Raw genomic sequence first — 12877 nt, forward strand, 5'->3', positions numbered from 1 at the left:
GTGATGTTCAAGTTACAGTCATTGAAGGTCAGTCATGGGGTCACCAGGTTTAGGGTACTCCCACCTTCTGAAAGCAGTGGAAACATGGTCTTCTCTGTTTTGTAGATCTGGATCTAAATCAAAGGGATCACATTCATCTGAGTTCAGGTCCGAGAACAAAGACTCCAAGTCAAGTCTGCAGTGTCTGACTGGTCACTGGGTAGTGTGTCAGTTGAGAGTCACCAAGGGTCTGTCATTGGTCAGTGGGTCACTGGAGCACCAGGCATTTATCAAATAACAGTCATTGACACTATTGAGGGTTAACAGTCATTGGGTACCGGATACTGGGAAATGTTCCAAGATATAGTCATAGAATGTCTATCACCAGGAATCAATCACTAGATAATGTCACCGGACAATGGGGCACTGATCACCAGATATGATGATTGGTACCAGTTTCCCATTTTCTGTCTTTGGTCACAGAGTACCCAGTGCTGTGCACTAATCACTGGGTTGTAATCACCCTAAATCGGACCTAAGTATGCTTCCTCATGCATGGAATGTTTATTGGGATGACTCTGACAGTGTCTCATATCTAAGATCCATTTAGACAGCAGGAGGGGTGGTGTGTCCCTTCTACACTTCATCCACTGGTTTCAGCCTGCAGCTACAGCAGAAATTCAGCTGCTTTGCCTCATAAGCTCCCAACCTTGAACTTGGGTACTTCTCAGGTAGGAACTTTGGCATGGACCTGTGCCCATCTCCCTGATAAATCCCTTAAGACTTTGAACTAAAGACTCATACACTAGTTACATAACCCTCCAATCTTGTTTTAAGCTGCCTCCTTCAATATGTTGAAGGAGGATTAATTTCTGGTTGCATTGCAGGGTTGTTTGAAGACTGACAAGATATCAGGCCACAAGGTTTATAACACCAAGTGAAGAATTTTCTATAATTAGTGCTGTAAAACATGCATTGATCCAATCTGCCCACCCACCCACCCATGCAGGTGTACATTTTTTTCTTTTCTCTTCGTTTCAAAGATGGCTCAGTATCTGTCATTAAGGACTACAGAGCAACCCTCTCCAATACTGTTAAGTTTCCTGTGGGCCCTACATCATGGTCATACCCACATCTTTCATAACTGTTAAGTAATTTGGTCTCCAGAGCCCAGCCTAGCTCTCTTTTAATAACAAGGTGGGATTATTTGTCGTTATCTAAACCTCCTTATGAACCTTGGAGTGAAGCTTCTTTCAATAACCTTACCCTTAAAACAGTCTTCCTTCTAAATCATCCTGTAAAGCATAGGTCAGTTAAAGTTAATAGTATTTTAACAAAATTAAAATAATAATAAAAGAAATTAAGCTGAAAATCATGTTTTTAGAAACATGACCATGTCGGGTTTTGGGGAGTAAAAAAAGTGTTTTTAGCCTGTATGCAGGTATGATTGCAACCCGAATTGCTCAGAACACTGTCATTGAGAATGACTAAAGTTGCATTTGATTTGTCACTCAGTATTGATAGAATAACTGATGATTTACTGATGAAGCCAGGTAATTTGAAATGGTAGGTCATTGTTAGACTTCAGATTTTGATCAGAAATATTAGGGCCCTTCAATTAGCCATAAGTGATCTCAAGAGCCATGTCAGAGAAGTAAGTGTCTAAAAATGGTTGATACGTCCATTGATATATTGTAGACGAAAATGTCTGCAACTAGTTATTGCCCACACTTGAACAGGGGTGATAAATGAAAGTTTAAGATAAAATGTCAAAAAAGCAACCCCAATTTTTTTTGAAATTGGGATGAGCAAGTTAAAAAGAAAATTTGAACATGAAAATACCCAAAAAGTATTTTAAAACATTTTGGATGCCATTGTGTGTTTTGAACCCATGACCTCTTGTTTGGCAGGTGACACACACAAAGACAAATGTGGATGTTTATATGTAAGATATTTCAGTGTTTTATGTGAGATCAGACCCCATAATCATAAACATACAAATACAGGTTCAGAGGCTGTTTTATCTGACTAGATGGACCTAAAAACTTTCAGACAAAATGGATCATCTCCAAACATTATTAAGTGCCACTTTGGATAGACATGGTTAGCATCTCCAAACATTATTAAGTGCCACTTTGGATAGACATGGTTAGAATTGGCTTTGAGCAAGTGGAAATAATGTGCAGATTGTTTGTTCAGAAGTTACATGTAAGAAACATATTTTCTAATAACAGTGTGCTCTTGTGTTGCATTTGCACCATGGGATTGTCAGTTGTGTTCAGTAGAATATATAATGCAGTTATAACTAATTTATTCATGAAATTATTGATTTTTTAATCATAAACTGTAATAGCTTTGATATTAATATATATGTTCGATATGGAACAGGGCCTAACAGTCATATGATATTTTCATGGATAAAATGAGACCAGCATTATCAGAGATACCAACCCTTATCAAATTTCTATAATTTAAAAAAATAAAAATTTATCTTTTAGGGATACATCTTGAATCAAATAAAAATATGAATTTTGAGAAATGATTTAGTTGGCTTTGACATTGGACCTATACTTAGTATTGCATATATATTATGCAGAAAATTAAACTGAAGTTGACTGTGTATTATGCATGATATGCACTGCATGTCGCCAATACAAGCACCAGCATGAAAAGGAAAAGGCACTCATTAATTATGCACAGTCCATTTTATATGATGGCATGTTTGATCAATATAAACTATTCTATCAGCTCAAGTTCTAGATGTTTCGTGCTGTTTGAAATAGTAATACTTGATTACTTTAAGAACACTCACTCAAGTAGAACCATATGACTAGTTTTGGTTACTAGCTACATTCATAAAACTGTATTGTTTTGGCTCCTTCAGTGTGTGTTAACCAATCAGCTTTTGTGTATCTTCATTCTTTTCCAGGGTGTATGTTCAAGCAGCAATGGTAGACATAGGTATTAGGAATCTGAGCAAACCAAAAAAATTCAGGGTCTTTTAAAAGTTTAGATCTGCTTACCTTGTATTATAGCATCACTTAGATTTGATTCGTTGATTTTGCAAGGTATGTGACTCTAACATTAACATCATCTACATTGGAAAATATGAAAACGTACATCAAGCCATCAAGGCATACTTGGAAACAACAGCCCCGACTAAAACAACAAACATTGATAATCTTCCTTGCAAGTAACATTTATATCACACATTGGTGCCATTATGTTGGCAGGATGCATTTTAATAACTTTCTTGTGGAGTATAGTATTCCAAATGTTTGGCACTGTTTTTATTGAAATAAGTACAAAATATTGAGATCCTCAGAAAATAAATTGACTATCATTTCAATGTGAAATTCCATTTTTTTGCTTATCTAAGGGTCTAGTGATCACACCAGCATATATATAAGTACCATATTTACCATATATGTTGGAACACGGAATTTGTTGGGACACCATAAATTAATTTTGAAAGTAGATTTTGTGTGCACTGTATGTTCTGGGACACATCAGGTTTTTTGAGTCAAAAGTTGTGGGACACCTTTTAAATCATTCAAAAATTACATGTCGGAAAATGCACTCCAACTGAAATTTTATTTTTAAAAATATAAAACTAGTACTTAAGATAAAACTCTTTAATCCACTGCAGCATCATCTCATCAACACAACCCTTCTCCTGCACATGTATGATCCATTCTATTAGTGCATGAATATTTATTTTAGCTTTCTCATACCATGAAAAATTATCATTAGAGGCAACACATCACCTAAAACAGAAACTGCAAGGACTAAAGTCAGATATTTTTTCTTTCAAATCTGCACCAGTCATGCTAATTGTCACACTTTTGACCCCCCCCATCTTATCGTCAGTCCATTCAGGAATGAGGTCAGAGTACACTAGAATTTCATCCATGTTAATCATATTATCAGGGAAATCATCTGCTTCTCTTCTGGCCTTCACAAATTCATCAAATGATTTTATTTTCTCCAAATTTTCTGGGCGACACTGGGTCATCGATATCAATGTACAAAGCTCTATATTGTGTTACTTTAAAAATTGTTCCATTGTTTCAATTTATTTTCAAATTCCCATGAATACTGGTGAAAAGGAATCAAAGTTAGCTTCCATATCTCAGCCGTCTTTGTATATTCAAAAAAAACATCAACCAAAACAAAAAAATTGGCACACTTTAAAGAATCCAATGTCGGCTTCCGAGGTCAGCTTGCTTTGCAATAAAATAACCTTTGTATTGATATCCTTTATAAAAAAGAAAAACTGGCTTCAGAGTATCCAAAGTCGGCTTGCTTTGTAATAAAAATAACCTTTGTCTTTGTCTGCTTGCTGCCAGTTGTGTTTATTCACCACCTGGGCTTCTATGTGCTTGGCATCTGTAGTTATAATTAACACAAATGGGAAATTATGTCTGCAGGTAAATAGTATACACCGCAATAACTTGCTTTAATGATACTTTTGAAACCCGTGCTAGCAAAAAGATTGTCACTTGCACTGAAGTGAATGTGTTTTCAAAAAATGATTTTATTTGCGAGATACCATCCTATACGTGACCTGGATATAATTCGGTTTTGGTTATTTTGCACCTAACACCATGTCATGTGTGAATGGTGGTTGTCTTTAAGATATCGGCTGATTATTTTCCTCTCATTTGCGATTTTGTTTGATCCAGCTTCCAGTCAGATAACATATTCAAACCTTTGAGCACAACCAAGCATGATTTGTTTCTCAATGTTCATGTCAATGAACAACGTATCCTATGTTATCCGACATAAGTGATACATGCTACATTATAGAAGCCTACGCTACATACTGGTATACATAATTCGAGGATATATTTTATTCTTTAATGCTCATGATGAATAAAAAGGAATAAATGATAACAATACAAGGTTAGTTTCTTTTTATTATCAGATAAGCGTTTTGTTTATCTATTTTATTGGAATGTGCGGTTGGGGGGAGGGCACACAAAATCAATACAAATTTATTTTATTTCTCAAGTCTTGGGACATATGACCTAGGTGAAAAAAGTTTCACCATAAGTTCTTGGACAGGAATTTTTTTATATTTTAACTTGTCCCAATATATACGTTATACAAAATTTGTTTTTGAATTGGATAATCACAGATTTTATTTCAGATTTTCATCTTGTATATCACAGAATGTGGTCCTAAATTAAGGATTTCTAGATTGGTGATCACACATTTTGATCAATGAGGGTTAGATTCCCTGTGTTTGTGGTGTAACAATCACCCAAGCATCGCCTGCGTTGGGAAAGGGCTACATTTTATTTCTTGAAATTGAATGCTGTTATGTTTCTCTGAGGTTTCTAAATGCTTTTGGATTGGTTTTGATGTGTATTGTTATCAATTAATATAATTTGTGCCATGGGAAGTAAGGGAGGACACAACTGGCCAGATAAGAGGCATGATATTACCTCAGCTTTCAGGGGCCCCGAGTGGTCTAAAGCGCTCTCCGTTACGGATCACTGCCATCTCACCTCTGTCTGCGTGGGTTTGGGTCTAGGATTCGACCAATGTGGGTATGTGAGAAAGCTTGCCAGTAGCTGCTTGTGGGTCAGTGGTTCTTCCAAGGTTCTTCCTACACCATCAATACTGGCCACCATACATAGCCTGTTGTGTGCTGAAAAATGGCGTTAAACCCTACAACAATAACAACAACAACCTCAGAGCTTTCAAGGTCATGAAATTTTGCATGCAAACTGATCGTCTTTGTCCCTCTTCTTTTATAAATGTGTCATATATATCGATCAGAGCTGTAAGTACCTATATATATAAAAAAATGCACAAATGATGCTTTACCAGCACTTGGCAGAGTGGGCACTTTGAATATCAGTTTAGTTTATATTTCTTTCTGAGTTCAGATTCATTGTGTAGCTTTCCCATGATGACCACAAATTTTTACTGGCCAAATAATAATGAATTGGTAGTATTTAAATCAGATATGTGTGGTTGTTGTTGTTGTGGGGTTTAACGCCATTTTTCAACACAAGATAGGCTATACAAGGCGGCCAGTATTAATGGTGGAGGAAGAACCCGGGAAAACCCCAGAAAGAACCAATGACCCACGAGAAGCTACTGGCAAGCTTTCTCACATACCCACATTGGCTGAATCTGAGACTCGAACCGGCGCAGACAGAGGATATGTGTGGTAATGTAAATATATTTGTACAGAAACTTATCAGTTCATATCCAATTAAAAGAAAACTCCTTTGATTGGACTACCAAATAATAGTATTGCATGTTTAACTCAGCCATGCAATAAGTAGGTCACTGATCCATAACTTTCATGTCTGACTTTTGTATTCTTCCTCCATATCAGTGTTTATTTTTGTTCATTCAAAATCTGCTCCTGTCATTGTGGGGATTTATGTTTGCAAGTAAATGCCTTCTCCAGCCACACATTATTGCAGAGACGACTAAATAACTTTCATGCAAAAATTGGTCAGCTGATGTTTTTTCTTTTTTCTTTAAAGGAATGGTTAAAGAAAGCTCGGGCTGCTAAGTCGGAGGAAAGCGAGCCTGAGGGAAATGAAAATAAGAAGAGGAAACTAAAAGACACCGAGATAGGAGACTCAGATCAAAAGGAATCGAAAAAACTGCATATAGTTTCACCCTGTGCAGTTGGACAGAACAAGAAACCATTATTGCAGAATACAAATGCAAAGCTTGCCAACTTCAAATTTCAGAAAGAATGATGAATGCATTTGGTTATAAAACCAAGTTTCCTTATAAAAATTGAGTAATAATAAGTATATGTCAAATTATGGTGGTGTGATGGGAATTCAGTATGGAAAGAAATTGTTTCAAAATGCAAAAGTTTGTTTACTTTTTAACATTTATTTTCATGCATGATCCCTGGGTGTTCAAGTGGTCAAAGGCTCTTACCTTTACAGATTACTGACATCACACCTCCATATGCATGGGTTCAAGTCTCAGCTTGACCGAGTCTGTGTAGTAAAGCTTGTCAGTAGCTTCCTGTGAGTCATTGGTTCTTCCTCCACTGATTAAAATGTGCTGATAAATGGCATTAAACCCATAAAACTACAAAATTTCATGCATCTTTTACATTTTCTTGTATTTGACAGCAATGAAATGGCATTATACGATTTGAATTTACTGCTCAGGGGACCAAACTTTAAAAAATGTATTTATACAATTGATTTATGTATCTGCTTTTCTCGTACAGATGCTCTAATATTTTTGTGATCTTTCTTGTAAGTGCTCAGAATTGCTAAACATAATAATAATAAAAAGATTTTAAAATATGTGTTTAGTCTAGCTTTATTATTACACTCCTGTGCTGTATTCATTTTTTTTTATTTTTACCTGTTTTTATTTTTGTTTAAAATTGGGAAATTGCTATTTGCAACTCCCATCTTAAAAGCCAACTCAGTTATTTCTTTTCTTGTCACAAGTCTACCTGTGTATGACACCTCACCTGTGTACAGAATAGACCAAGATATGCATCGTTGTACAGCGTGGTGGTAGATCTAGGTCTATGCTGTAAAGTTAGATACCCATTACAAAGGTAACTACATTATGCAGAGATTTTTGTGATGGAGACACAATTTTGTTTTAACATGAGCAAATTATATATGTGCTGTCTGAATTGGTGTTAAACTTTGGAATATGCAGCTGTAAAACCTGTGATATACTATCACAAATGCAGATGCTTTATGGGGCAGAGTTTTTAAATTTTGTACCTATCATGTCTGTAATTTCTTTTATAGTGGTCATCAAGCTATTTGGCGTCTTATGTGACTTTGAAGTTTGTTTTCTTCTGATTGATTAAATCAACACCAGCTTTCTTTTCTAAAACAAAACCCTTGTATATGCATAAAATTGCAATAAGATTCCTTTGTCATCCAATGCCTTATCATCAGTGTAGCGGGGCCCTGAGTGTCCGAATGGTCTAAAGTGCTCTCTGTTACGATCACTGCCATCTCACCTCTGTCTGCGTGGGTTCGAGTCTTGGATTCAGCCAATGTGGGTATGTGAGAAAGCTTGCCAGTAGCTTCTTGTGGGTCGGTGGTTCTTTCCAGGGTTTTCCCGGGTTCTTCCTCCACCATTAATACTGGCCGCTATGTATAGCCGTGTGCTGAAAAATTGCGTTAACCCTACAACAACTAAAACAACAAAAAATCACCAGTGTAGCAAGTTGGAGCATGTAATATATTTCAAGTGTGCATCCTGCATATGTAATCATTGACTGAATCTATGTTCTATTTGTTCATCAGTCTCCTATCTGACTACCCATTTATCTGTCCTTAATCGTTTCTTAATTATTCAAAAATGTATCAGGGTTTTTGTACATTTGAAAAATAGAAACATACATGGCAACAAGGAAAGGCAGGTTTGAAAAAATATCAGCTGGACTTCTCTTATTACTCTTAAGTTTTAATGAAAATCAAGCAAAATACTCTTAAGTTTTAATGAAAATCAAGCTAAATACTGAATTCCAACAATGGGTGCTTCAAATTTGGAAGTGTCTTCCCTATGTCCTAATTATATCTTACTGGAATAGAGGACCAGTTTACTGCTACAAACTGTTCATATTTTGTAATAAAAAGTTTTTTTTTTTTATAAAAAAAACACTGGAAAAATATATAGCCAAAGTGAATAAAGAACTGACCAGTGAGATAACAAGTGGTCCCTTTTGTCACCTTTTGGCATATTTTTATTTTAAATGTGTAAAGGACCTCTGTGTGGGTTCGAGTCCAAGGCTCGGCTAGCGTGGGTACGTGGGAAAGCCTGCCAGTAGCTTCTCGTGGGTCGGTGGTTCTTTCCTGGGTATTCCAGTGATCTTCCTCCACCAGTTATACTGGCCGCCATGTATAGCCTATCTTGCACTGAAAAATGGCGTTAAACCCTAGAACAACAACAACAGATGTGTAGAGGAAAGGTGTGTAAACGTCTGGATGCTAAACAATACAAGGTAATGCCCAATAAATCGGGTCAGATATTGATGCAGGGGAACATAAAATCCTGATAGTTAAAGATTTTTTTTTACAAAAGGCTTTTGTGCCAGGATGTTTTTGAAAAGAAGTCATTTCATAGTATTCCAGTTTTTGGTAATAGCTGCCTTTTTTTTAACAGCAAACGGGTAATTATACTTTAAATTCTTCCTCCCAGGATGCTTTGTCGATTCATTCAAATTCTGTTTATGAGTATAATTTTCAACAGCAAATTGGTAATTATACTTTAAACGCTTCCTTCCAGGATGCTTTGTATAATTTTTACTAACTCTGTATAACAGGATGCTTTTCCATCATGTGACATTCTGTGGATCATTTTGAAAAATCAATTATTTAAATGTTTTGTATGATAATGTCTGTTTAACATGAGCAAATTTTCTAATGGTTGTGGCACAGACTGCTGAAGTCTTTAAACTTTTTTGATTTTGGACACAACTTTAAAAGTATTAAAAAAAAAGAAAGGCTCCAAACAAAAACCTTTTATTATTTACTTTAAACAACGTCCCATTCTTTTTGCATTAGTAAATCTATTCAGTATTTATTTTCCAATGTTAAATGTAAGTAACTTCAGTTGATAGCCAAACCTTCGTAGGTACCATTGTCAACTATGTGATGTACATGCATTTGTTTACAGAAAACACGGCATCTAGAAGACCCTGATGGCATGGTTAACAAAAATTTAGATATTTTGGAAGAACTCTTCAGTGTGATGCTGGTGTTGGCAGTACAAGTCATTGCAAATATTAAGTTATTAGCTGAGTTAACATATGTTTTTAATTTCACTGACCAGATAATGAATTAACAAAAATCAGCAGAGTAGATTAGACTAAACATTTTGTGCATTCTGGACCAAAATGAACCCATCTATGTACTACTTGACAGCAAAAGAATACATTCGGATAATGATACTGCTGGATTACATACGGAAATTGTCATATTTTATTTATAAAACCTACACAATTTGAATCATATTTTTTCCCACCACTGAAAACAGAATGTAATGATAATAAAATGTAAGAGCTTCTTTGATATCAATAATATTTTGTCATGAAGAAGGAATCCCAGTTTTGAGAATTTAAGATAGGAATGGGTCTTTTTAATACATTCACATGAAACTGAATTTTTAGATGTAACATGTTTTGGTTTTCTGTTTTAAACATAGTTGTACAAAATGTTTGTTTCACTGTCATTTAATGTATGTAATAGATTACTGAAGTTGTCTAATAAAACATTTACTTGGACTTGCTTTTGATTGGCCAACTTGCAAGTTCATTGGTCACTGCCAGAATGGTTTGTACACATGAATATTTTAGTATAGATTAATAATCCATCATTAAGTTATATATCCAGTTGAAGCAAATTCTTTATCAGCAATTATTTTGACAACATTGTCCTCTAGAAAAGAAACTTGAACTTGATTCTCCATAGAAACAAGAGACCATTTAAGGGACTGACACACTACAAAGTGGCAAGAATTTCCAGGAATTCAAAACAAGATTTCAGTATTTCTTCCTTTTAACTGCTGAATGTTTAAACCATCTCTCATATACTTCATCAATAACCGGATATCAAATTAGCTTCTGCAGTGGACATATTGGGTGTCAGACTGCCCCCATTTTACTAAGGACCAAGTAGACGTCATTAGAAGGTTTTTGGTGAAAACCTCATGTCAGTATGGCCATTCATTCAAGGGAGCAGCAAAAGCAAGATTTTCAAGACAGCCATATTGGATTACAATGGTACCGTTTTCATTTAGGACCAACTTGGTATCATATGAAGTGTATTGGTGAAAAACCCATGTTGATATAGCCATCCATTTGGGAGACATGGAGATAACAATATTTTCAAGATGGTAAATATGATGGACATATTGAGAACCAACTAGACACCATAAGAACCTGTTTAAAATTATTTTTCATTTAAGAGGAGCATGAATAACAAGAATTTCATATTGGATATCAGATTGGAACCATTTTAATTTAGGACTAACAAGACGGTACAAACATTATTTTGCCAACAATCCTATGTTGGTGTGTTTTGGAGAGGACAAGATTCTCAAGATGGCTGCCATGTGGCCATTTTGGATATCAGATGCACACCAGATCCATTTAGGATCAACTAGACATTGTTAGACGTCATTTGGTGAATATGATGGCGATATAATCAGTCATGTAGGATAAGCAGCATTAAGATTTTTCTGATGGGCATAGTTTTGGTCAGATTGGAACCATTTTCATTTACAACCAACTAGACACTTCTCTGAAACCCAAGGTTGACATTCATTCATTCAGGGAAGTGATAATGATTTTCATGATGTCCACTGTGGTGGCCATATTGGATGTCTGAGCAAAACCATTCTGATTAAGGGCCAATGAGACATCACAAATCTTTTAGTAAAAAAAAACCATGTTGACATGACCATTCCTACAAGACATAGTTATTTATAAGTTCTCAAGGTGGCAGCCATATTAGATGTGCAGATGATGCCATTTTCACTTAGGATCAAATGGACATCATGAGAAGTCATCCAAATGACTTTTTATTTAGGAGGAGGTGTTATAATGAGATATTCCAGATGGCAGCTGTTGTGGCCATATTGTACACATCTGATTGGCACCATTTTCATTTAAGACACAAGTCATTCTGTGAAAACCTCAGGAAGATGGTTGGTGTCGTGGCTGTATTGTACGTCTAAGCTGCACTGTCTTCAATTTGAACCAAGTACACTATGGAATGAATGTGTGTAACGTTACACGAGATCCTCCATGTGTTTTAGGAGGAGTAGCAATAACAAACGTGCTTACAGGATCGATAACGGATCAAAGACTTTTCTGTAAGCTTTTTGATTTATGACTAGTATAGATAAAATTATACTAGTCATAAAGGCTTTCAGTTTTGTGCAAAATGATGCTAATTCACAATTAATATGGCCACCATTACTAAAAACTGAAAAAGCTGTAAATGACTTCTCAAAAACCACTGAAAAGAAATTTGAGAGCAAGCATCCTGTCATAGACAACTAACTTGTTTGTACAATTGATTTTGATATGCCATGAAATATGTCCACTGTTGCAAAAAATATAAAACTTCTTTTAAAAATTCATTTGAAAAAATCTGACCATATTTTACAGAAAACATCCAGGAATGAAAACCTTTCAAATGTATACCAATCATGCCAATCTGCTAATAGAAAGCATCCAGTTCTGATGTTGATTCAAATTATGCAGACCGACCATTAAATATGGCCACCATTATTAAAATTAGACCAACCTTCAAGAACTTTTCCAAAACTGTTCAACAGAATTTGATCATACTTTACAAAAAGCATCCTGACATCATCTTTCAAATTTGTACAAATGATGTCTATCTGTGATCAAAAAGGATGCCATTACTAAAAATAATAGAAGAAAAAAATTCTAAAGACTTTTTCCTCACAACAGCTGAATAGAATTTAACAAAACTTTATAGCATCATGGCATATGGTCTCAAGTTAATATAAATGCATTTCAAGTTTATACAAATGATACTGATCTGCCACTGTTGTTAAAAAATAATTAGAAAAACCTTGAAATGGATTCTTTCCCAACAACTGTTGAACAAAATTTGACCAAACTTGATAGCATCATGGCATGAAGGTTTTTTAAATTTGTACACAAGATACCGATCTGTAATCAGATATAGCAGCTATTGTTAAAAGTAGGAAAACATGTAGATAAGTTTTTCTCAAAAATACTGCTGAGCAAACCTGGACTAACTTTTGACACGAAGCATTCTAGCATAAGGGCCCGTGTTGGACAAATTATGCCGATTGTGCCATCAGATATGGAAAAAAAAGACAAAGGAACCTTGCAACAAACATTTTTACATGTACAAACAGCAACACATGA

The 12877-nt window shown here is 35.4% G+C and overlaps 1 protein-coding gene across 1 annotated transcript in view; it reads left to right on the forward strand.

The window, feature by feature from the left end:
• The window catches only part of LOC149805146 (WD repeat and HMG-box DNA-binding protein 1-like), a 116053-nt gene extending 108773 nt beyond the window's left edge, over positions 1–7280 (forward strand). The window contains exon 27 of the mRNA XM_089947826.1: positions 6489–7280. Coding sequence (XP_089803952.1) covers positions 6489–6710 — 222 coding nt within the window. The 3' untranslated portion in view covers positions 6711–7280. The remainder of the gene's footprint in view (positions 1–6488) is intronic.
• Positions 7281–12877: the final 5597 nt, after the last annotated feature.

The sequence above is a fragment of the Sinohyriopsis cumingii genome, chromosome 2 (assembly GCF_028554795.1).
Source record: "Sinohyriopsis cumingii isolate HCF-2022 chromosome 2, ASM2855479v2, whole genome shotgun sequence".
NCBI classification, from domain to species: Eukaryota; Metazoa; Mollusca; class Bivalvia; order Unionida; family Unionidae; genus Sinohyriopsis; species Sinohyriopsis cumingii.